We start from the raw sequence: 23,655 nt of genomic DNA, 5'->3' as shown, positions 1-23,655 counted from the left end.
ATCAACTACTTCCTTGCTGTACGTGCACCAATATAATCAATTTTGAAAGCTGCAAAAAATACTTGGTTAAGAAATTAATGAGCTCTGAAAATTTTACCAGATCCATTTTTGTCTTTTCTGAAAGAGATGGAAAAAGTGCTTCATGCACTTTTAAAAGCCCTTCATTTGTTTATTATTCAAGATAGAGACCCAAAATTGCTAGGACTTCACACTGGAAGTAGGTAATGTTGCTAAAAGGCTATTAAAGGTCTCTGCAACCTTTTTACTTTTGCAGATATGGAGTCCCGAAACGTGCATTTTTCAGCTCTGATGACTGCTGATTTTTGGGGGGTACCCCTGAAACTCCAGATCTTTTAACTGTTAAAGATAATGGCTTGACATTTTTTTCTGTTTATTTGCTTTTATATGCCTTCTTGATGAGTGAAAAATATTGCTTCTAACACCATTAATTTTGACTGCTGGTACCTAATATAATAGATTTGGAAAAATTACAGTCACTTTTTTTGTCAGCACAGTGTGTGTTTGTGTACTTGTGCTTGAGTGTGTGTCCTTAATCTCACTCATTCAGTTGGAAAAGGAGTGGGAGCGAAAACTGGAAGAGGCCCTGAAGGAAAAACAAAAAGCCAAATCTACTGAAACACAGGATGGCTCCTCTCAGACAGACACCGTGGATTCTGTGACCCAGCTTCTTTCCTTGGAGCAGCTGGAGGACAGACTCCGTGCCCAGAGGGTGGCGCTACAGCGAGAGTCAGACAGCAAGCTGAGCAAAGCAGTAGAGGAGGCAGTGAAAGGCAGAGAGAGCGAGCTGCAGCAGAAACATGCACAGGATATGGCATTGCAGGTCTGTTTCACAAAGCATTTATATCAGTATTTAAGACTCTATTTTTGGTCAGGTGAAAAAGTAATTGCTGGTATTAAAATCATAAGCTGGTGCATTAGATTAGATAAAACTTTATTGATTCCTTTGGGAGATCAGTATGAAGTTTTATCCAATCTATAGCACCGGCTTATGATTTTAATAAGCCTGTCCCTTTCAATTCTTCAAACCATTAACTAAATATAGCTGAGAATATTGTCCTATCTGTTTATAAATAAGGTTAGATGACTCTTGTGCCTATTAACTAATTCAGACAGTTGATGCCCATGGAACGTCATAATTAATAGAACCAAAATATGTCCAACAGAACTAATACCACCTTGAATTTGATTGGTCAGATGTTGATTAATTTTCTATAACAGCATGGCTGCTATAGTGCAATAGTTCTGGCTCTAAATCATACTACAGGTTTATATTAATGTGCTTGTTTTCATACATTGTGTATGTGTTTTTTTTTTTTTTTTTAATTTACCGTATTTTCCGGACTATACGTCGCTCCGGAGTTTAAGTCGCATCAGCCAAAAAATGCATTATGAAGACGAAAAAAACATATACGTCGCACCGGACTATAAGTCGCACTTTTTTGAAGGGTTATTCTATCCATAGAATCTGTGATTCTATCTGATAAGCGGCGCATGGTTACTGCGCGACTGCATTGTTTATTTAATAAACGAACAGCTGAGCAGTGATAACACGCTCTTTGCCCTGTAAGTAGCCTAGTCTGATTATTTTAAATATCTTCTACTATCTTTAATACTATCACTATCGTTATTACTAATAGCCTATATTATTATTATTATTATAACTAATATTAGTAGCCTATTACTGATGCATTAATCAGTTTGCTTTTAGATTATTTTTACCGGTAGGGCTTATTATCGCCCCATGGCTCTTTCATCTGTGTTATTAAAGCTGTAGTCATCATCGAGGAGTGTCATTCTTCATTTTTGTCGAATTTTATTTCATTAAATCAGAGGTCAAGTAGGCTATAGGTATATCATCTCCAAAGACAACCGTCTAGTGAAAAAAAACAAACAACCGCTTTTAAATACCCTACTTAAATCCTTAAAAAGAGTAATTTAACTCATGTCTTGTGTGATCTGATCTCCAGTGGTGAAATAAACCGGTTATGATATGAGTAGTCTGTTATTTTAGAAGATAAATTTAATATATAATTTAATATATAGCCTAATAAAAATAATATTTTATAACATAACACGACATATTACTGTCTGTAACTGTTCGTCACTAAAGCGTTTTCTAAGATCATAATGTCTGATATTATTATTTTTTTTTACACACACAATAAGCGCGTGTGCGTAAAGTTATAGTAAACCACCCCCCACCTTTTTTTTTTTTTTTTTTGAGTCGCCGGACCCACCCACCTCCTGCGTTCCGGGACCTCCCACTTCACAAATTAAGCACTGCCTAAAATCACTACATAACTTATTTAAATAACTATAGCCCTATCATTAATAATAAAACACAGGTCAATCAAGTTTATCAAGCTGATGATTTCACTCCAAATCAGCAAATCCATTGAATTCCTCATCCTCGGTGTCGCTTCTGAACAACTCTGCCAACTCCAGCGGCAGATGAAGCGCCGTTTCCTCTTCTTCTGCGTGGCTGTCGTCAGACTCAGCATCAGCTCCAGTTATTCCGCGGTGAAAAAAAAAAAAACAACCATATATACGTCGCACCGGAGTATAAGTCGCATGGCTAGCCGAACCATGAAAAAAAGTGCGACTTATAGTCCGAAAAATATGGTACAGGGATTTGTATGGCAGACATGTAAACAAGGCCTAATAATAAACAGATTCTTAAAGTATTATCTACCAAATAACGTACAACATATAATCATTGCTGTTGTGTTTTAGATATAACTTATTTAACATTTGTGGACAGAGTCTTCAGTGTCTGTACTTTGTAATAATTGGAGGTAAAGCTGTTCCTTCAAGTTTTCTGGCAGGGGGAATGTCTTCAGGGCAAAGACGTTTGACCTGTTCACACTAGAAGGCCCAAAGTGCAGACTTTAGGCCCTGTCCACACGGCAACGGATTCAGGTGAATCTGATAAAATTGTTTATCGTTTCGGCCTGGCGTCCACACAGCACCGGCGTTTTGGGTGCCCCAAAACGAAATCTTTTGAGAACGGGTTCCAGAGTGAAAAAATCTGGCAACGGAGCCGTTGCGAAGTCGTCTGGATGAGTAGAACGGTTTTGTTTACGATGACGTCACAACCACATGTGCTTCACGCTGGGTAGAAGTGTAACGAACTCGATGCAAGTTGTCAACAAATCCTATAATTTGGTTCATGAAACGCGCTTACAAAATATTTTCACTGTGAATATTTATTGTGTAATGGTGCAAAGTGAGAGCGAGTGAGTGAGAGAATAGCCCTTAGGGCAGAGTCAATCCCATTAGCAAAAATAGGGGAAAAAAAAGGAGCGATCTCACCTCTGCAGATGTTGGTTTAAGTCCGACAATACATTCCTCAAAAAGGGCGTAGAAGAACAAGGTAATCCATCAATGTGCAGCATTCAATTTATTCCGGACCATTAAAGAATTCTGGAGGATATCAGAATGTTGGCGTACCGGCTTCCATCTACCCCCATTCATTCCTCTTTCCGCGTCTCCATTCAAAAACCGAGCACGTGACTTAAAGGGACTATATCCATAGGATTGGGAGTGAGAAAGTGTGTGCGAGTGACAGGGATAGTCACTGTGCGCATGCGCAGTTATGCGCATGCGTCTACTTCTATTGTTCTGGTGTCTCCGATGGGACCGTCTTACAGCGCACGTAGTGGTGTGGCATGTGTATTGCATCGTTTTCAGCAAGCGTTGCATTGCCATATGAACCTGATATTTTATTGATCCGTTGCCCATGTGGACGCGATATTTAAAAAAAAAAAAAAAATCTTGTCGTGTGGATGTAGCCTTAGTCTGCAATGAAATCCCCCCCGCCCAAAATGTGTGAATAATGCCGCTTTTCCACTACCAACGCGGCTGAGTCGGGCTGAGTCGAGCTGAGTGGGGCTGTTGGAGTTGCATTTCGACTACAACCGCGCTGACCCGTGCTGGCTGGAAGTGGGTGGACACATTGGGTGGAGTTAGCGAAAGTGGGTGGACGTCACATGATGTCGTTAGGCGGCGCAAACAGTGACATCAGTGATCTTTTAAGCGGTAGTCTCACGACCCGGATAGTAAACAATAAACATGGAGTCGTTAGTGTTGCTGGTCTTGGTGCTGTGGCTTGTTATCACCGACAACGCCAACAGATACTGGCAAGAGCGTATAGATGAGGCGAGGCGCATAAGGCTTCAGAAATTCTCGTAATTCGTAATTCTTCTTCCGGGTTTACGGTGTTTACAGATCCCAGCGTGCTCGCGGGGCGTGTGTGGGCATGTGAGGACACTCCTCCTCACCAATCAGTGCACAGGGGAGTGTCTGCTCAAACCTAGCCCCACTCAGCTCGGTTTGGCTCGCTTCAGCCCCACTCCAAAACCGTGCGAGTTTTGGGTGTTAAGCAGGGCTGAAGCGAGCTGAGTCGTGCTGCTCTAAGGTGGGGTTTACATTAGACCGTATCAGCGGATCATCAGATTAACGTTTTTAAAACGATTAGTGTGCACACAGCAACGCCAATACACGATTCGCGTGCACACAGCAACACCAATACACGGATACGCTCGGCTCCGCAGGCATCCTGCGCTCCAAATCACTCCGCCCTGAACAGCGAGTGCCCTCTGGAGGGTGCGCACTCCGGCCCTGCGCGAGTGAAGTGCACGAGCAGTGATTTGGGACTGAGCCGCTGTGTGTGTGATCTCAGTGCATATCGGGCATGCGCGTCACCACTTGCAAGTGGAAGGATGGCAAGCCTAAAGACAATCATAACTACACAATGGGCAGTATTTGCATCAGTATTTGCAGTATTTTCATACTTTTATACTCTTTAATGAAAGGTGATACAAGGCGGAAGTCCGCGCCATTTTTCAGCAGTCGCGTCACATGACCAACGCCAGCGAATCAGGAAGGTGGATGTCACAGTGACGTTGTCCAATAACGACGCCAGCTAGAGCTCAGCACAGCGTATCCGCGTATTCTCAATGTTTACACAGCACCGGACCAGACACGATCTGGATTGAATACGTGGACCCTGGCGGATTCCCGTTTCCCAGCGTTTCCAGGCGTTTTAATGTAAACGGACAGTGCATCCGCGAAGAAAACGAGACAGATACGGTCTAATGTAAACTTGGCCTAAGGTAGTCGAAACGCGAGCCGTGTCGGGCTGAAGTGAGCTGAAAAAGGGTATTGGAAAAGGGCCATAAGTCTAGCATACCACTAACTGCCTCCTATTGTTGTGTAAAGAAGCCTAATTATTGAGCTGTGTCCCTGCCAGCACCCCACCCCCACACACAGGATATTCTGCAGGCCAGCAACTCTGATGTGCCCTTCTGTAAGAATCACTGGCCATAAAAGGCACATAACCAAAATATTTGCCATTTTTCCACTATAACATTTGTAACAAAAACCGTGCTGGCATTTGACAAGGGCATAAGACAAATTGTGTTACCTGAGAAATCGCCTCTGATGTGCCCTTTTGTAAGACTCAATGGGCATCATACAATTTAGATTCGATGAAGGAAGGGAGGGGAAGGGAGAAGGGAGTGTCGTAAAAAGTGTGAATGTTGTGGGCGAGAAACAACCGTAAATAGGGAATGCCTGGCACGCAGACCCAGACTTCACAATGTCGCAACCAAGAAGGATCAGTGCTCAGGAGGCTTTAGCAATTCTACAGAGCATGTTGGACTGTGAATCTGATGGTGGATATGTGGACCTCGCATTTCAGAATGAAAACGTTGTCACCGATTCGTCAAGTGATGAGGACGCGACTGCTCTTGCACCAGTAAATCCTCCCCTCCAAAGACGCACCAGGAGATGGGTGGTCAAGTATATGACTGAGCAGGACAGTTCAGACACGGAGGCCATGTCAGATGAGGAGGAAGACACCACGCATGTCAAACCCCCCTTGTAATAAAAAACAAAAAGTTGCAGATGTGGGCATAACACCTGGATCCACAGAGAAGGCGAAAGATGGCACTGTGTGGTTCCACCACAAAGTTGGAGACTTTTCTGCTCATGAAACTCCACAGACAGCATTCAATGGATCTGGAGGGCCAACAGAGTTTGCAAAATCACGATTCGCCTTCAAAGCTTCCTGTGTTTGTTGGATATCAGCATGTTGTTGACTATCAGAGACTGCACAGTCCAGGAGGGCTGTAGAACAAATCCCAGCTGGCAGATGAGTGTCTTCGAGCTGATGGCGTTCCTCGCGATCCTTTTTCGAAGGGCTCCCAAGGGTTACATTGGTGCCATGCGACTCATGTGGGCCAATTGAGGTATTTCACCCACGTGACCAAGTCACGTGACGCAGCCATTTTGGACGGCATGCTTAAGTCCTTCAGTGCAAGGCGGTATGAGATGGTGGAGACCTTTGCACATTTTAACAAGAAAGTAAGCTGTGATTCGTGTTAAATTGGATCTGTCTTTTATCACAAACACTGTACCCAGCCTTGGTATGGAGCCCTGTTTATTTATTTCTGTGTCCCGTTTCTTTCTAGCCTCTGTTATTGCGTCTTATGTCTGATGTCTGCTACATGCAACCCTAGACAAATTAACACTGCCTTGTTTCACTGCTCAGAACAAACACTGACCCATTTACTTTTTGCTATACATTTTATCAAAATTGCGTTAACTGATAAACTAACCTGAATTGAAATGATCACTGCAAAGTCTGGAGTACTCTGTTGGCTCCCAATCCTGTCTCTTCACAGCTGCAATCCATTTGGCCCTCTTGTCTGGGTCAGTAGGAAACCGGTAGTGATGTGTCGGTCGCGAACGATCCGCAGGGATGTGATTTTTCCGCGAATTCGCGGAATTCCGCTTTTCACCTCAGAATTTGAAAATTTTTTTCCGATTTTTCGCTCAAATATCTGCATTCATATCCTATTCGTTCCGACTTTCAGTAATTCTGTCATTGAGATGAAACGAGGTACGTGATTGGCCCATCGCTCTGTAACAACCAATGAACGCGCTTGTTAGATAGCTGTACGTAAGCTCGCTTCAAACAGAGTTGAAAGATGGCAGCCTCCGTGATCGAGCGTGAAGATGCAAATCGAGTTAAAGAAATCGACAGAATAGTGAAAAACAAGTCCTGCTGGGAATGGTTGGAGAAAGAGGTTGCTACAGACGTTGGACATAATACCGTGAGACATTTGTTCAGGTCGGGGGGGATCGTCTCTCGCTCAGGGGGAGAGAGAGAGATGGCGTGCTTGCTGGAGGCCCCTCTACGCATCAGCGTGTTATCTGTGAGTGTGTGTCGTTTGGTCACGAACAAACTCAGCTTTTTATGTGTGTTTTGTCCGACGTGGCAGAGCCGAGTGTGTTTGACACGACATGGTTGTCTGGGTCGAGCTAGTGGGCTTTGTGTGTGTGTTTAGGGAGGTGAGAGGTTGGCTGACGGTCACCCGGAATGAGTTCACATACCGGCGCGCTGGGCGGAGAGGAAAGGAAAGAGAGGAGGAGATGCTGTTCGTCATTTAGTCCGCGGAAATATTTCCACTTTGGGTGTAAAATGACTGGAACATTTGCTCAGGGAACAGACCCGACACCAGAGTTAGCTCCTGAGTTAGCACGGCTTGCTAGTAGCAGTGAAGTTCTGTTACTTTACACTCAGGCTTGTTGCTACTTAGCCATGTAGCTAGCAAGAGCTTTAACGCACCACTTAAACACAAGTCTGTCAAGGCCATTTATTTATAATTTAATCCTATTTTGGAGCATGTATAGCTGCTTCTGGCTACATAGAAAGTCAAAATATGTGTTGCAGCTGCCTGCTCTGGCTAACAGGCTAAGTGAAAGTGAGTGCTGTGCAGCTGGAAACGCCCCCTGTCCTGTTGCTCCACCGCGCTGATGAAGAGGAAATCTGTTGCACTGAAGACCAAACCGCTCCATAAGGCATATAGAGTGCACTATGACGACAGGGGCCCCCTGTGTAGGGCACTTGTATAAGAAGGAGGAAGTGATTTGGGATTGAGCCTTCAGTGTGTGTATATGGAGGCTACTATATAAAGTTAGTTTCGTTTTAGAGAAGTGTCAACATCATCTTGACCAGTGTTATCAGCCAGGTTGTTAAATTTATTTAATTATTTATTTTTTAAATTATTTTTTAAAAAAGTATGATAATTATGAATGAATGAATGAAATGAACTTAATTAAATTTACAACCAATGTAGATACATTACATTATTTACACATTACCGTGATATCTAAGGCATAATTAACAAAATTTACAGCAATAAAAAAAAATTAAGGGTGGCACAGTGGTGTAGCAGTCAGCACTGTCGCCTCACAGCAAGAAGGTCCGGATTCGAGCCCCGTGGCTGGCGAGGGCCTTTCTGTGCGGAGTTTGCATGTTCTCCCCGTGTCCGTGTGGGTTTCCTCTGGGTGCTCCGGTTTCCCCCACAGTCCAAAGACATGCAGGTTAGGTTAACTGGTGACTCTAAATTGACCGTAGGTGTGAGTGTGAATGGTTGTCTGTGTCTAGTGTCAGCCCTGTGATGACCTGGCGACTTGTCCAGGGTGTACCCCGCCTTTCAGAAATATGAGTAGAAATATTAGAGATATTGGCTTCTTCACAGACTTCTGATTGGATTGAATGGATTCAGCAAACACATTTTTTGTGAATGTTGTTTAGTGAAAAAGTGATTTTTATTCTTGCATATGAAAATCCTCAAGTGAGTGAACACTGTACAGTTCTGTATATGACTCAATTTCACAGAAAATTTTTTTTTTTTTTTTGTCCGGACGTGTTTTGTTTACATTTTTTAGATTTCTTAAAACCTTTTTATCGTCTCATATGATAAAACATTATCAGTTCTACCTTGCATTTCAAAATTTGACTACTTTGGTTCATTGACTACTTTGTCCCCCCCACCAGGGCGCTGCCCTGGACCAGCTGGGGGCCTGTGGCCCCCAGACCCCCGGCTAAAATTTTCAGATAATTTCACCAGCCCCAAATCACATCCCTGGATCCGGTTCAAAGAGCCGGCTCTTTGAAGTGAACGACGGGAGCCGGCTCTTCGGTGGGAGCCGAGTTGGGGAGCCGAATTAGTTTTTTGTCCTTAGGTGCCTCAGAGAGAGAGACTTTCACAAAAAAAGTTGCTGTCCGATTGCGTCTTTGTGTTGTCTATTACCATTCAAAGGAAAAAAAGTAGCATGGTGTACGCCTACTTTTTTTGGTTGGGGGGGTTGATGTCATTCACAGCTGCGAAAATACGAAAATTGGTGTAATGCTTAAAGCTGTGGAGCGCAGGGGAGAGGAGTCTGTGAGGCACCTGAGGAGGGGAAAATCAGCTGTGTATTTTATATTGGTAATATAATGCCGCTTTTCCACTACAAACGCGGCTGAGTCGGGCTGAGCCGTGCTGTGCTGAGTGGGGCTGTTGGAGTTGCATTTCGACTACAACCGCGCTGAACCGTGCTGGCTGGAAGTGGGTGGACACATTGAGTGGTGTTAGCGAAAGTGGGTGGACGTCACGTGATGTCGTTAAGCAGCGCAAACAGTGACATCAGTGAGCTTTTAAGCAGTAGTCTCACGACCCGGAGAGTAAACAATAAACATGGAGGACATGGAGTCGTTAGTGTTGCTGGTCTTGGTGCTGTGGCTTGTTGTCACCGACAACGCCAACAGATACTGGCAAGAGCGTATAGATGAGATGAGGCGAGGCGCATAAGGCTTCATAATTCTCGTAATTCGTAATTCTTCTTCTTCCGGGTTTGCGGTGTTTACAGATCCCAGCGTGCTTGCAGGGCGTGTGTGGGCATGTGAGGACACTCCTCCTCACCAATCAGTGCACAGGGGAGTGTCTCCTCACGCCCCCAGCCTCACTCGGCACGGTTTGGCTCGCTTCAGCCCTACTCCAAAACGGTGCGAGTTTTAGGGGCTAAGCAGGGCTGAAGCGAGCTGAGTCGTGCTGTTTTTTGGTAGTTGAAACGCGAGCCGTGTCGGGCTGAAGTGAGCTGAAGCGAGCTGAAAAAGGGTAGTGGAAAAGGGCCATTACACAGTTTTGCATTATGTTTGTGAGAAAATAATTTATTAATTGGTAAGTTAGTTTTATTTCTATAGCTAGAACATTGTTACACTGCTATACTTTACAAAGCTTTACAATGGCTTCAAAAACTAAAAAATAAAATGGAAAACATCCTATTGATAAAATATAAATAATAATGTAATTAATTAACTAGTTAATTGCAGCAATTAAATCAAAAATAAAATCTTGGGAGCCGAAAGAGCCGGCTCCTTATAGTAAGAAGAGCCAAAAGAGCCGGCTCCCGAAAAAGAGCCGAAATTCCCATCACTAGAAACCGGTAAAAGGAGCGTCCTGCACGCTGTCCCTGTCTGTTGTGGCAGCCCACAGCACAACAAGCAAACACCATGGTTATTTATAGTGCTTACTGACAAATTAATCTATTCTAGGTGTCTGTAACACGTTTTTTTTTCAAGCTGGTTCTCCCTCTCTGTCTGCAGCGTTAGTATGTAGCTTGACGTTCAAAATGGCGGACACCGGGGCGTCACGTGACCCTGTGACGTCAGGTGAAATACCTCAATAGATTCGGCAACCCAGATATCAAAGCCATAATGCCCTGTAACCGCTTTCTTGAAATAAAGCGGTACCTTCGCTTCGACAACAAGGACACCCGCAAGGAGCGCATACAAACGGACAAATTTGCAGCAATTTCAGACATCTGGCAGTGGTTTGTTCAGAATTGTCTGTCGTCCTACAGTCCAGGGCAACATGTTACCGTGGATGAGCAGTTATTTCCTTCAAAGGTTCGTTGTCCCTTTCTGCAGTACATTGCATCCAAGCCTGACAAGTTTGGAATCAAGTTTTGGATTGCAGCAGATCTGGACACAAAATACATGTGTAATGCCATCCCTTACTTGGGAAAAGATACCACTCGTCCGATGGGAGAGAAGCTGTCAGAGAATGTTGTTTTGAAATTGATGGAACCATTTATGGACCAGGGAAGGACTGTAACTATGGACGATTTCTTCAGCTCTCTGTCTTTTTGCTAACAGGCTTCTTCAATGAAAAACAACTCTGCTTGGCACAATCAACAAAAATTGTTGGGAGCTACCAGCAACTGCAAAGGAAACCTCGGGGCACCAGTTGTACTCCACACAGGTGTTCACATCTGGAAGTGCCTTGCTGATGGTGTTTGCAACAAAAAAAAAAAAGAAATCTGTTTGTCTTCTGAGCACCATGCATCAGAAAGTGGAAATTGTGGACACCCAAAAACCAAACACTGTTGTTGATTACAACCATTTCAAATGCAGTGTTGATGTCATTGACCGGAAATCACACAACTACTCGGTGCGTGCAGGAACATGGAGATGGCCCGTGGCTGTTTTATACAACCTGCTTGACATGGCTGTCACAAATGCACGTCTTGTACACAGCATGTATAGGATCCAAAGAAAGTCGCCAATTGTTCATGCTGGAGCTTGCAGAGGAACTTCAAAACAGGCTTTTGCAGGAAAAGGCACAAGGGGAAGAACACAAACAGCAGCGTCGTGAGCTGAGAGTTTCTCAGAAGAAAAAGACAGTGCCAGGTGCGCATACTCTGTAATAATAACAGAAGCACCGAACTTTGTGTACGCTGCCGCAAATACACCTGTGGCAAATGTAGGAAAGACTCACCATGGGAATGTGGAAACTGCTAGATGGGACAACTGTATGCTACATTTCTGTGCTTTGTATAGCCTCCATATGTAGTGAGCCTGCTTTTCTTAGTGTGAAATAAACATTTTCTTCCTGAAGTTATACCGTCTGTTTGTAGTTTTTCCAAGCTGAAATTGTGTTTTTTGGGGCACTGATTCCAGTCCTCTGACATTGTGATCTTGGCAGAGTAAGGGCCCGTCCACACGAGTACATTTTTGTTGAATCCGCATAAATACTTTATCGTTTCGGCCTCGCGTCCAGATGGATCTGGCTTTTTCGAGGTGTGAAACCGGTATTTTTTGAAAACGGGTCCCAGAATGGGAAAATCCTAAAACGCCGGATAGCCCGGAGTCGTCTGGACGGCGAATGTGGATTTTTTTTTTTTTTTTTTCCAGAAACGATGATGTATAAGCCCCGCCTCTAACCTTTAACCTCAGCTGCCGCCGCTAGACGCATCATAACAATAATGGCGGACTACAGGCTTGCGCTCGTACTGCAGAGACGTCCAATGTGACATGAAGTAGAAGTTCCACTTCATTGTCGGTCCACACAAAAGACTCCTCTTCCTCTGAGTTGCGCTGGCCATGATCATCCTCTTCTCGTGTTATGAGCTTGTTTGTAAACAGTGCGTGACCTTTATACGCATGCTCCATAGCTTCTCTTCCGGTTTTAGTGTATTGGTGTGGCGGCATCGCAGCGCCGCATACAGGCCTGGCATATGTACTACAGCGTTTTGGGTCGTTTCCAGTGAATCCGTGTGGACACGGATATTTCTGGAAACGACGCCGTGTTTACAGAGATTTTTTTTCAAAACGACAGCATATTTGGTGAGGCCGCGTACTTGTGTGAACGGGCCCTAAATTGTCATTAGGGTGTAACCTACAACCAAATTACCATTCATGAAGGATTTAGTATGCCCCTTCCTAAAATGACAGGCCATTATTAAAATAAGTGTTTTTATGACAGACAGAAACCGTTTCTCGGAACAACTGACAAAATAAGGTGAATGTGTACATCTGTTTGTTGGCTAAATAAAATATAAAATGAAAAATGGTTACTCGTAGTACAACACACACAACTCAACACACAGTATGTTGGGCTGATCAGAGTTCATTCAAACAGCAGTTTGCCCTTTGTCATTACAGGCAGCAACCTCAGTGGGGAGTGGAGTGGCTGTTCACAATACAGTGGAGACAGTTAGCACCTTGAGAGGAATACACAATTTTTGCAGAGAGGAGGGGGCATGCAGCGGAAGTGAAAATCTCTGGGCCTGCTAGTGTTAGCAATTTGCCAATGGTTTAAATTTTGTGGTATAATGGAAAAAAACATTTTGCAACATGCTGTTATAGGAGCGTAATCGCCTCTTCTCTCTTAGCATCCGGTTGCGTCCCACAACCCTTGGGCGGCACAGTGGTGTAAGTGGTTAGCACGGTCGCTTCACAGCAAGAAGCTTCTGGGTTCGAGCCCAGCAGCCAGTGGGGGGGCCTTTCTGTGTGGAGTTTGCATGTTCTCCCCATGTCCAAGTGCTCCGGTTTCCCCCACAGTTCAAAGACATGGGGTTAGGTTAATATGGGACGGCCTTGGACTGAGGTGCCCTTGAGCTCCCAACTGCTCCCCGGGCGCTGTTAGTATGGCTGCCCACTGCTGTGTGTGTGTGTTTTCACTGCTTCAGATGGGTTAAATGCAGGGAGGAATTGCACAAGTGTGTGATGAATAAAGTTGTTCTGTCCTCTTTTTATTTATTTATTTAAAATATAAAAACTGTACACCTTGTCATGTTATATTCCTTATTTAAATACCACTCAACAAAACTGTTGCCATAATAATGACAAGGAATTTGCTGATACAAATATGTTTACATTGCTCAGCCATATGAGCATTGTTTGTTCACAGAATCTTTGCCCCTCTTGTTTGGCATGTTAAGTGTGAGTTTATTAAATGTCTTGATTGATACTACCACTAAAATATGTCTATGTAAAGTGTTTCTACTAAAACTATTGGCATCTCAATTATAAAACTGTCAGTGCACAGTGTACATATTTTGTAAAGGGTATAAAAATAATTATTTTGATTGGGCATCACATAATCGTACCTCATATGGTTGCCAAGTTATTGCCTGCACCAATGGTCACAAAATACTCTGGACTTTTGTTTTTGCACTTGTGCAATGACCCAAAAAATAAACCCTGAAAGTCTCCAGATATCACAAAACTGCTTCCTCCTTTGTCCTCTTGCAGGTTGAAAGGGCTGTGTCTAGGGCTCGTAATCGCTGGGTCCAAGAGATGTCCTCCCTCCCAGAGTACAAAGCCAGTTTGCAGACTGAGAGAGAACAGTGGGAGATGCTACAACAGCAGCACATTCAACAGCAGGTAGGTTGATGTTAAAAAAAAAAAATGATCGAAAGCTGAAATTCCATTCCAGCAACAAACCAGCTAGAACTAAATTTAAAATAATGTGTTATTAAAGCTACAGGACTACAACCCCAAATCAGAAAAAGTTGGTATGGTATGTTGAGATTAAAACTGAAAATAATGATTTGTAAATAATCTTTGACCTGTATTGCACTCAAAACAATACAACAGCACATTTTTTTTGGGGGGGGGGCAATAACACTTATTTCCTGCAAACAGGTCTTAAGGTTTGCAGTAGCACTGAGTTGTCATATTTTTTTGTTTCAAAATTCGCCACACATTCTTTATTGGGAACGAACAGGCACCCTCTTCGTCCACAGCTATGCCTTTGTAACGTGTGCATGATGTGATTTTACAGTGTCCTATTGAAATATCCCTAGAACAGATGATGTCCTGAAGGCAGCATATGTTGCTCCAAAATCTTAATGTACTTTTCTGCATTAATGCTGCCATCACAGAAGTGCAAGTTATCTTTCTAAGGGCACTGACACAGCCTCATACCATGACAGGCCACAATATGCATTTCCACTGTGTGATGCTCCATCCCAGATGCCTGTGAGCCCAGCGAAGTCAATGGCACCTCTGGACACAGTTAACATAAAGCTTCCTTTTTGCACAGTCAAGTTTTAACTGGCATTTGTGGATGTAATTCCATGTTACAATGCTTGCCAAAGATTTACCAAAGTAATCCTGAGCCCATGTGGTTATATCAGCTATAGATGAATGATGGTTCTTGATGCAGTTCCATCTGAGGGATTGGAGATTACGGGTGTTCGGCTTAGGCTTGTACCCTTCCCCTTTATACTCCGTCTTCCAGAGTCCTTGAATCATTTAATGGTATTTTAGACCGTAGAGAATGAAATATCCATCTTTCTTTGAGGAACATTGTTTTTAAACATTTCAATAATTTTCTCACGCATTTGTTGACAAACTGGAGATCCTCGGCCCATCTTTGCACCTCAAATACCCCTTTTCCACCAAATCAGTTCCAGTGCTGGTGCTGGTTCACAACTTGTTCAGCTTGCGAGCCAGCTGAGAACCAGTTTGTTTTTCCATAGCTCGCAGTGCTAAGGGAAGCCACGTCAGTTACGTCGCTGTATACGTCAGTTACGTCGCCACGTTTGCATAAACCTTGGCGCAAATATCGAAGCAAAAACAACATGGAAGAAGCAGCAGCAGCAACAACAATAATAACTGATGACTTCGCGTTTGTACAGCTGCTGCTTCTCATCGCTTAAAAATGGTGATCTTTCGCGGTCTTACTGTTGTTGGTCTTAACAACTCTGCCCCCCCGCTGACGTAAGCAGTTCTTTCCTCTGGCCCAGCAGAGAGTTGGTGCTAGCCTGGAACCGGTTTTTCTGGCCCCAGAGCCAGTTCTTTGTCAGTGGAAACAGAAAACCCGGTTCCAAACTAAGCACTGGCCCCGAACCAGCCCTGGAACTGCTTTGGTGGAAAAGGGGCAAAAGACTAGGCCTTTCCTGGATACTGATTTTAGTACCAAATCATGATTTACAGTTGCCTGTTGACGACCTCTGTTTCAAATCATATCATTGTTTTACCTCATTATTAGCCCTAAATTGCCCTTGTCCCAACTTCTTTTGAAATGTGTTGCAGGCCTGAAACACAGGAATGGCTGTATATTAACTAATGAAATGAAGCTGACTAGACAAAACATGAAATATCTTGGGTTCATACGGTCTGCAATGAAATACAAGTCAAAATAAATTTAGAAATCGCTGCTTTTAAAATATTGTTTGTATTTTCCATACCGTCCCAATTTGTTCTGATTTTGGAGTTGATACATAGACTATATTTCAGTGAAATGTAGAATTTAAAGACAAACGCACCACTTGGTTGGACGCTATTGCTGCAGGTTTTTTTTTTTTTTGTATGTTAAGAAATGTGTCCTTGTTATCACACTGGGGGGGCCTTCCTCTTAACATTATTAGTTTAAAAAATAGTGTTGCGTAAGCAAAAGACCTATTTATTATCTGATCTAAAGGCCCTTTATATCTAAATCATCCAGGTGTCCTCAGCCATAAAAGCAGCTGAAGACAAATTGCAGGAAACAATGAGCAGAAAATGTAAGGAGCTAGAGGACTACGTGTTCAGAAACCAGGAGCTTCAAAAGGAGGTGAACTGTCTGAAGAAAAAACAGCTGGAGTATTCTGGTGAGGAGCAGAAGGGGCTCCTCAAAGCTGAGCTCTCTGCAGCAAGAGCTTTGTGGAACACTGAAAAGCAAGAAGAGATTTCATGCCTTAAAATGCAACTCCAGAGGGACCAAGAGAGCCTAATGGAAAAGCATCAGGCACAGCTGGAGAAAAGACTAGAAGAGACCCGGGAGGAGGCTATCAGACAGGGGCAAACCCATCTACATGAAGCCTTGCAGAGCAAGGAGCAGGAGTGGATGAGTCAGCAACAGCTCAAGTAATAATCAAAGATCACTATAACTGAACTTTTGAACCAAGCATAGTGTTATCATATAGATATACACGCTATTTGCTAAACCATGCCAGTAATTGCAAAACTTTTTTTTTTTTGAGATTGCGGGAAGAACGGCAGCGATCAATAGAGGAGGTGCTAGTGGAGTTAAAGGAGGTGCTGAAGGAGGTCCAGGAGTGGAGAGAAGTTGCTGAGGAGCGAGATAGCAGGGAAGGAGACCTGAGGGCCAGACTGAGGAACCAGTTCAGAGAGGCACTGGCCAAAGCTGTAGCCAGTACCAAGCAGGAGTTGGTGCAGGTTTGTCATGTTACCTGGTTCAGTGTTTTGTAGTTGCTCAACTACAAAAATAATCAGTATGCAGATAACGGCCAGCCCACCTCCTTTGAAAACGCACCAGCCTAATCTAAATTTACCTTTACTGCATTTGTAGCAGACAGTTGCGGTCAGAAGTGTACTTACATGGACATGAATGACATGGAACTATTGGGATTTCAATGATTGTACAACATGTATCTTGAATAGGGGAGGGGGAAAAAAGAATTGGTGCACAAGTTTTAATTTATTTTGGGGTTTCTGAAGTCAACACGGAGTCAATGTATATACAGCACGCCTAATATATATATAGTTAAATGTTCCTTAGCAAATTTCACCTTGACCAAACGCTTGTGTTAGCCATCAGCAAGCTTCTGGCAGAATTCTGGTTGGATATTTTACCACTCTTCTTGGAGAAATTGGTAGAGTTCACTTAAATTTGTTGATTTGCTGGCATGGACCCAACTTTTAAGGATGGTCCATATATTTTCCATAGGGTTGAGATCATGACTTTTTTTCATGTTAGCCTGCGTTATCCATTACACTACCAGTTTTGATGTGTGTTTGGGGTCATTGTCTTGTCAGAACACCCAATTGTGCCCATGTTTCTAATGGTTTGGGGTTATTCTGAAAAATTCTGAGATGGCAGTTCTTCTTGATTCCATCCACTTTGTGCAGTGCACCAATTCCACTGGCAGCAAACCAGCCCCAGACTATGATGCTGCCGTGCTTAACGGTAGGTACAGAAGGCTTTTTCTTTGTGTGGTCAGTTGCTAACTTTAGTCAAGCTTGAAGGTGTCCATTTTGCAACAGGGGCCTTTTTTTTCTTTCTTTCTTTCTTTCTTGGACGGCAGCCTCTCGGTCCATGGCAATGTAAAAGTCTCTTGACTGTAGACAGTGTTCCAGCACCTTCCAGTTCTTTGCAGGCCTGTGTCTTGGTGGTTCCTGACAATCCAAACGATTTTCCTCTCAGCTGAGAGTGACCGTTTGGGTTTTCTTCCAGAAAAGTGGCTTGGCAAAGTGGCTACACCTTCCAATAACTTGTATTTAAATGCAGTTGTTTGAACTGATTGCCTTGGAATGTGCAGTTGTTTAAAAATGGCTCCAAGAGACATTCTTGAGTTGCGTAAGTCTGTTATGCTTTTCTCAGATCTGCACTGAGCTCCTTGGACTTTCCTATTGGACTGTGTGTTGGTCAATCCAATGGGTGCTGTCAACCAAATCCTTTTTATGTTGGCACAGAGAAGCGACCAACTGTAGTCAATCATCACTAACAGGAAGTTAAGAGGCCTTGGCAAGTTATGGAACTTTTCAGCACCACTGAATGAATAATCTAAGTGAGTGTCTGTATAATTTTGACCTTGTTTTGATTTCAGAAAACCCAAAATAAATTAAAACTTGTGCACCAAATTCTTGGTTTATTTTCTTACTATTAAAGACGCATGTTGTACAAGCATTCTGCCACAGAAAAGGAACAAAGAAATCACTGAAAGCCCAATATTGCCATGACAGTTGTGTCTTTAGTTGCAAATCATGTTTACATACATGAGTTACAATAAATAATAATTTCATCATGCTTCCTTGTACTAAAAAATGTGTAATTTTTGTAGAATAATTCTTTAATTGCTCAGTCAGCTATTTTTGCATATTTTAATAATGGAATTAAAATTGTTGCCTATGTATGTCATCCTTTCAAGGATAGAGCTACTTTTTCAATAAGAGAGGATTGTGGTCATGTACATTTAGCAGTGTACAGTGGTACTCGATAATTTGTGAACCCTTGAGAATTTTCTATAGTTCTGCATAAATATGACCATCAGACTTTCACATAAATCCTAAAAGTAGGTAAAGAGAGCCCAATTAAACAGGTGAGACAAAAATATTATACTTGGTCATTTATTTATTCAGGAAAATGATCCTTGTCTTTTGTAATCGCGTGTGCACAGAATACGCCTGCATTTTCAACCTTATCTCTATTCATAGTATTTATGTATGTTCATTAAAATGCAAATGTATTAGTCTTTTCTGAGGTTTTTCTTTGTGTGACCTAAGTTGTAATATACAAACTAATATCTTTTTATGCTACAGAGCAGTGAGGAAAAGTTGAGGCATGTGCTGAAGGAAACCCAAGAACAACATGAAAAGGAGCTCAATCATATTCGTAGTATGTGCACTCATACTGCGAGAATTGCTCTTATTGTTTGAGATCGTTAATTTTTTTTTTGAGGTGGCACGAACACTTGCATGTTGTACTTCGCAGGCTCATTGCTCCAAAGGAAGGAAAGTGCCTGTAGCAGCAAGAGTTGTAATGACACCATAGGCAGGCTCCAGAAGAAGAGTCGGGAGCTTCAGAGGCATCTGGAGAAGGCCTGTCGTCAGCTCCAGCACACAGTCCGAGAGCACAAGAGCACGCTGCACAAACTCAAAGGTTGTTGGTACTCTGCTTTAGCGTCCACAATATTAACACACATCTACTGTAAATATTCTGTTCCTTTGGCACCTTCTTTCGTTTATGAATGTTAGTGATTTTAATTAATTTATTTTTTAGAAGAGCATGAAGACATTTTGCAAAAAGAGAAGGAAGCTCATGCAAAAGCAGTTGAGCAGGCTAAATTGTCTGTATGCAAGGAGTCAGGGTTTGTATTTTTTTATTTATTTATTTATTTTTAATAAAGGTTTCTGCCTGAAATATAAAAACATTAATCTGCATTTGGACTTCCAGGCCAGTGTTAAATTTAAGGATTATCATTTATTACAGTGGTGCAGTCAGTCAACAGATTCTTCATGCTGGTCTTGAGGAAATGAACGAACAATATATGAAAGCTGTGCAAAAAATAAGAGGTCTGTATTTCTCTCAATCTTCTATTAGGTTATAGTGCTATTTATGGAGTATTTGTTTAAATCTTTGTTTGCATTGTCTGCGGTTAACACCCATGTGTTTTGCAGGTGACATGCTGCGCTACTTGCAGGAGAGCAAAGAGCGAGCAGCGGAGCTGATCAGAGCCGAGGTCCTGAGAGAGAGGCAGGACACGGCCCGCAGGATGCGCAGGTACTACCTCACCTGTCTGCACGAGCTCCTGGAGGAGGGGGGCCAGAGCAATGGGTAAGATTGGGACCATTTTCCTTCGTCATTCTGGGTTTGTGGGTGGTGGTTCCCCCCCCTCCTTTCTTTTCTCTTCATGGCCATATATATATATATATATATATATATATATATATATATATATATATATATATATATATATATATATATATATACACACACACACAGTGGTGGGCAAAAGTTTACATACCCCAACAGAATGTTTTGTTTCTTGGCTATTTCTAAGAGAAATTGAATGATAATACACAAAACCCTTTATTTCACTTGTGGTTAATGGTTGGCTGAAGCCATTTATTGTCAAGAAAATGTTAACTCTTTTTAAACCATTATGGCAACAAAAAAACTACACAAATGACCCTGATCAAAAGTTTACATACCCCAATTCTTAATACTGTGTATTTCCCCCTTTAACATCAATAACAGCTTGAAGTCTTTTGTGATAGTTGTCAATGAGTCTCTTTATCTTTTCAGATGGTAAAGCTGCCCATTCTTCTTGGCAAAAAGCCTCCAGTTCCTGTAAAGTCTGGGGCTGTCTTGCATGGACTGCACGTTTGAGGTCTCCCCAGAGTGGCTCAATAATGTTGAGGTCAGGAGACTGAGATGGCCACTCTAAGACCTTCACTTTATGCTGTTGTAGCCACTGACAAGTTGATTTGGCCTTGCGTTTTGGATCATTGTCGTGCTGGAATGTCCAAGTTCGTCCTATGCGCAGCTTCCGGACTGAGGCGTATAGATTTTCCTCCAGTATTTTTTGATAAGTGACTGCATTCATCCTGCCATCAACTCTTACCAAATTTCCAGTGCCTTTGTAGTTCACACATCCCCAAAACATCAGAGATCCACCACCATGTTTCACTGTGGGAATGGTGTACTTTTTCATCATGGGCCTTGTTGATTCCTCGCCAGATGTAGCGTTTAGTGTTGTGCCCAAAAAAGTTCAATTTTGGTCTCATCACTCCACACAACTTTTTGCCAGAAGGTTTGGGGTGTGTCTCTGTGCAGTCTGGCATATCGTAGATGGGCTTCTTTGTGGCATTTGCGTAGAAAGGGCTTTCTTCTGGCAACTCTCCCATGCAGCCCATTTCTTCTCAAGAGTCTCCTAATTGTACTCTTTGAAACATCCACATCAACTTGTTTCAGAGAATCTCAAAGTTCACCAGATGTTATTTGGGGCTGCTTCTTTACATCACGCACAATTCTTCTAGCAGTGGTGGGTGAAACTTTTCTTGGTCTACCTGAACGGGCTTTGGTGTCTACAGAGCCCCTGACTTTCCACTTCTTGATTATTGTTTGAACAGTGCTGACTGACATTTTTAATTGCTTTGATATTTTCTTATATCCCTTCCCTGATTTTATAAAGTTCAACTACCTTTTCACGCAGGTCCTTTGACAATTCCTTTGATTTTCCCATGGCTCAATCTCAAAGATGACGCGCAGCACTGGATGAGGGATAAAAGGTTCTCTCAAAAGTCCAGCAATTTACTGACTTTTATTTTCACCCACTAATTAGAAGAAAACAGATCACAGGTGAAGGTAGTTGCCTTTAATTGCCATTCAGTCCTGTTTATGTCAAATTGTGTACAGGTTTTCAGGCCAATTCACAGGGGTATGTAAACTTTTGATCAGGGTCATTTAGGTAGTTTTTGTTGTTTTCATGGTTTTCAAAGAGTAAACGCAGTAATGAATGCAATAAATAGCTTCAGCCAACCATTAACCACAAGTGAAATAAAGGTTTTTGTGTATTATCATTCAATTTCTCTTAGAAATGGGCAAGAAACGAAACATTCTGTTGGGGTATGTAAACTTTTGCCCACCACTGTGTGTGTGTGTATATATATATATATATATATATATATATATATATATATATATATATATATATAAATAAATAAAAATAAACTGCCTCATCAGTTTTGGTTATCTTCATCTTTAAAACCCAGTGCTGAGAAGAAAATCATCAATGCTGCCAGTAAACTGGCTGCTATGGCTAAAGTGCTGGAGACTCCTGTAGCCAAAAAGAAACTTCAAAGAAATCAGGATCTAAAGGGTATTGATTGATTGATTTGCTGTTATTATTATTCGTAGTAGGACTAGTAAGTCGTAATGCTTTTAAATAGAAAACTCATGTTTTTCTTCATCACAGAACCGTCATCAAGCTCTACAGGAAACTCTAAAGTTGACCATCCTGCCAAAGTATCATGTGCTGCATCAAGCCAAAGCCACCGTTCCGTAAAGGAGTCTCATAAGATTTGCAGGGATGAGCAACACCAGCCAGTTAAAGTCCTCACTGAGACCAGCGCTGCAGCTCAAACGGCCAAAATGAAGACTACAGGCGAGGCCTCTGCGCCTGACTTTCAGTCTGTGAAGATGAATGGTGCTAAAGGTCCTGAAGTAACTGAACCTGCCACTCCACAGTCACTGCACACTCATCATGACAAGTGTGATTTTCCTTCATCTAATATGTATTGTAGTACTGTTGGCTTTGTTAATGTGACCTTGAGGAAGCATAGCAGGGAGGAGTACCTGAGGGGGATAGAAGCAGGAAAAGCCAGTGAGCGTTTTACTCCTCAAGTGAGTGTTGAGTCTTTTCTGGTTGAAGAGGCACCTGTGAGAGATGATGGCCCGAGTGACTGGAGTTTATCCAGTAATGGATCCACTTTTACCAATAACATTCACCTAACTACCACCTCCCATAGCAAAAATCCACTGAACACTCTCTCATTGACTGGACCTGCAGTGGATGATCTGGACTTTGGAGTGTTTGTAGGTGATAAGTCTGATGTAGCTGTTTACAAAGAGATTTCTAAAAAGCCATTGGTGGTGAAATCCAAGGATTACGCAAGCACGAAAATGACTAGGAGCAGGGAGCCAATTCCAGGCTCAGAGGTGTGCCATAGAGCATGTCCTAAAAGTTTACTCTCTCAGTTCAAAACATGTCAGCAGGACAGTGGCCTTGACAGCCCGGTGTGTCTGATTGAGGAATAAAATGGTTCATTTTTATTTTGTGTCCCCCCGTCCCCATTAGCACTGTGATATTTGACTGAATGTGTTAAGTGATTTTCAGGATTTCTTAAACTGCTCTTTGTACTGCTTTTGGTGAATTAAACTTTTAAAACTTTTCATTAAATGTTTATTTCAAAAAACACAAACAAAAAAAAAACCCTTAATGCTGGTCCTGTACCTGAAAGTATGCGAGTTCCATTTAACATCCATCCATTATCTGTAGCTGCTTATCCTGTGCAGGGTCACGGGCGAGCTGGAGCCTATCCCAGCTGACTATGGGTGAGAGGCAGGGTACACCCTGGACAAGTTGCCAGGTCATCACAGGACTGACACAGAGACATTCATGTTCAATTTAGAGCCACCACGTAGTAGACTTGGGTGATTACATTAACTCGATTAGGATTAGATTACATCACAGGTACCCCAATTATGATTACAGCAAATACTATGCCAAATTCTGTGATGGACAAGTGTTTTTGACTTATTTGGGGACAAATTTAGGCACTTACGAGCATTATTATTCAATGAATGAAATGATAAAGGAAAAACAAGTCGAGTCAAGTTTATTTGTATAGCGCTTTTAACAACAGACATTGTCGCAAAGCAGCTTTACAGAATTTGAATGACTTTAAACATAAAATTAGCTTATCCCCAATGAGCAAGCCTGTGGCGGCGGTGGCAAGGAAAAACTCCCTCAGACAACATGAAGAAACCTCGAGAGGAACCAGAC

General features: G+C 42.5%; 1 protein-coding gene across 5 annotated transcripts in view; it reads left to right on the top strand.

Moving 5' to 3' along the window:
* cep152 (centrosomal protein 152) overlaps positions 1–23,049 on the top strand; it is a 62,909-nt gene extending 39,860 nt beyond the window's left edge. For 2 of the 5 annotated variants that reach the window (XM_060914821.1, XM_060914823.1), the window contains 11 exons: positions 569–841; positions 13,892–14,023; positions 16,092–16,492; positions 16,609–16,804; positions 18,908–18,983; positions 19,080–19,247; positions 19,368–19,455; positions 19,578–19,660; positions 19,766–19,922; positions 21,863–21,969; positions 22,066–23,049. In XM_060914821.1, the coding sequence (XP_060770804.1) occupies positions 569–841; positions 13,892–14,023; positions 16,092–16,492; positions 16,609–16,804; positions 18,908–18,983; positions 19,080–19,247; positions 19,368–19,455; positions 19,578–19,660; positions 19,766–19,922; positions 21,863–21,969; positions 22,066–22,907 (2,523 nt within the window). In that variant the 3' untranslated portion in view covers positions 22,908–23,049. Of the gene's footprint in view, positions 1–568; positions 842–13,891; positions 14,024–16,091; positions 16,493–16,608; positions 16,805–18,907; positions 18,984–19,079; positions 19,248–19,367; positions 19,456–19,577; positions 19,661–19,765; positions 19,923–20,393; positions 21,666–21,862; positions 21,970–22,065 lie in introns of those variants that run through there. The other 3 variants (XR_009654082.1, XM_060914822.1, XM_060914824.1) reach the window with 3 other exon arrangements.
* The last annotated feature ends 606 nt before the right edge of the window (positions 23,050–23,655 follow it).

This window comes from Neoarius graeffei, chromosome 2 (genome assembly GCF_027579695.1).
Source record: "Neoarius graeffei isolate fNeoGra1 chromosome 2, fNeoGra1.pri, whole genome shotgun sequence".
Lineage (NCBI taxonomy): Eukaryota > Metazoa > Chordata > Actinopteri > Siluriformes > Ariidae > Neoarius > Neoarius graeffei.
Note: the sequence above shows the minus strand (reverse complement) of the source record. Positions and strands in the feature narration are given on the sequence as shown.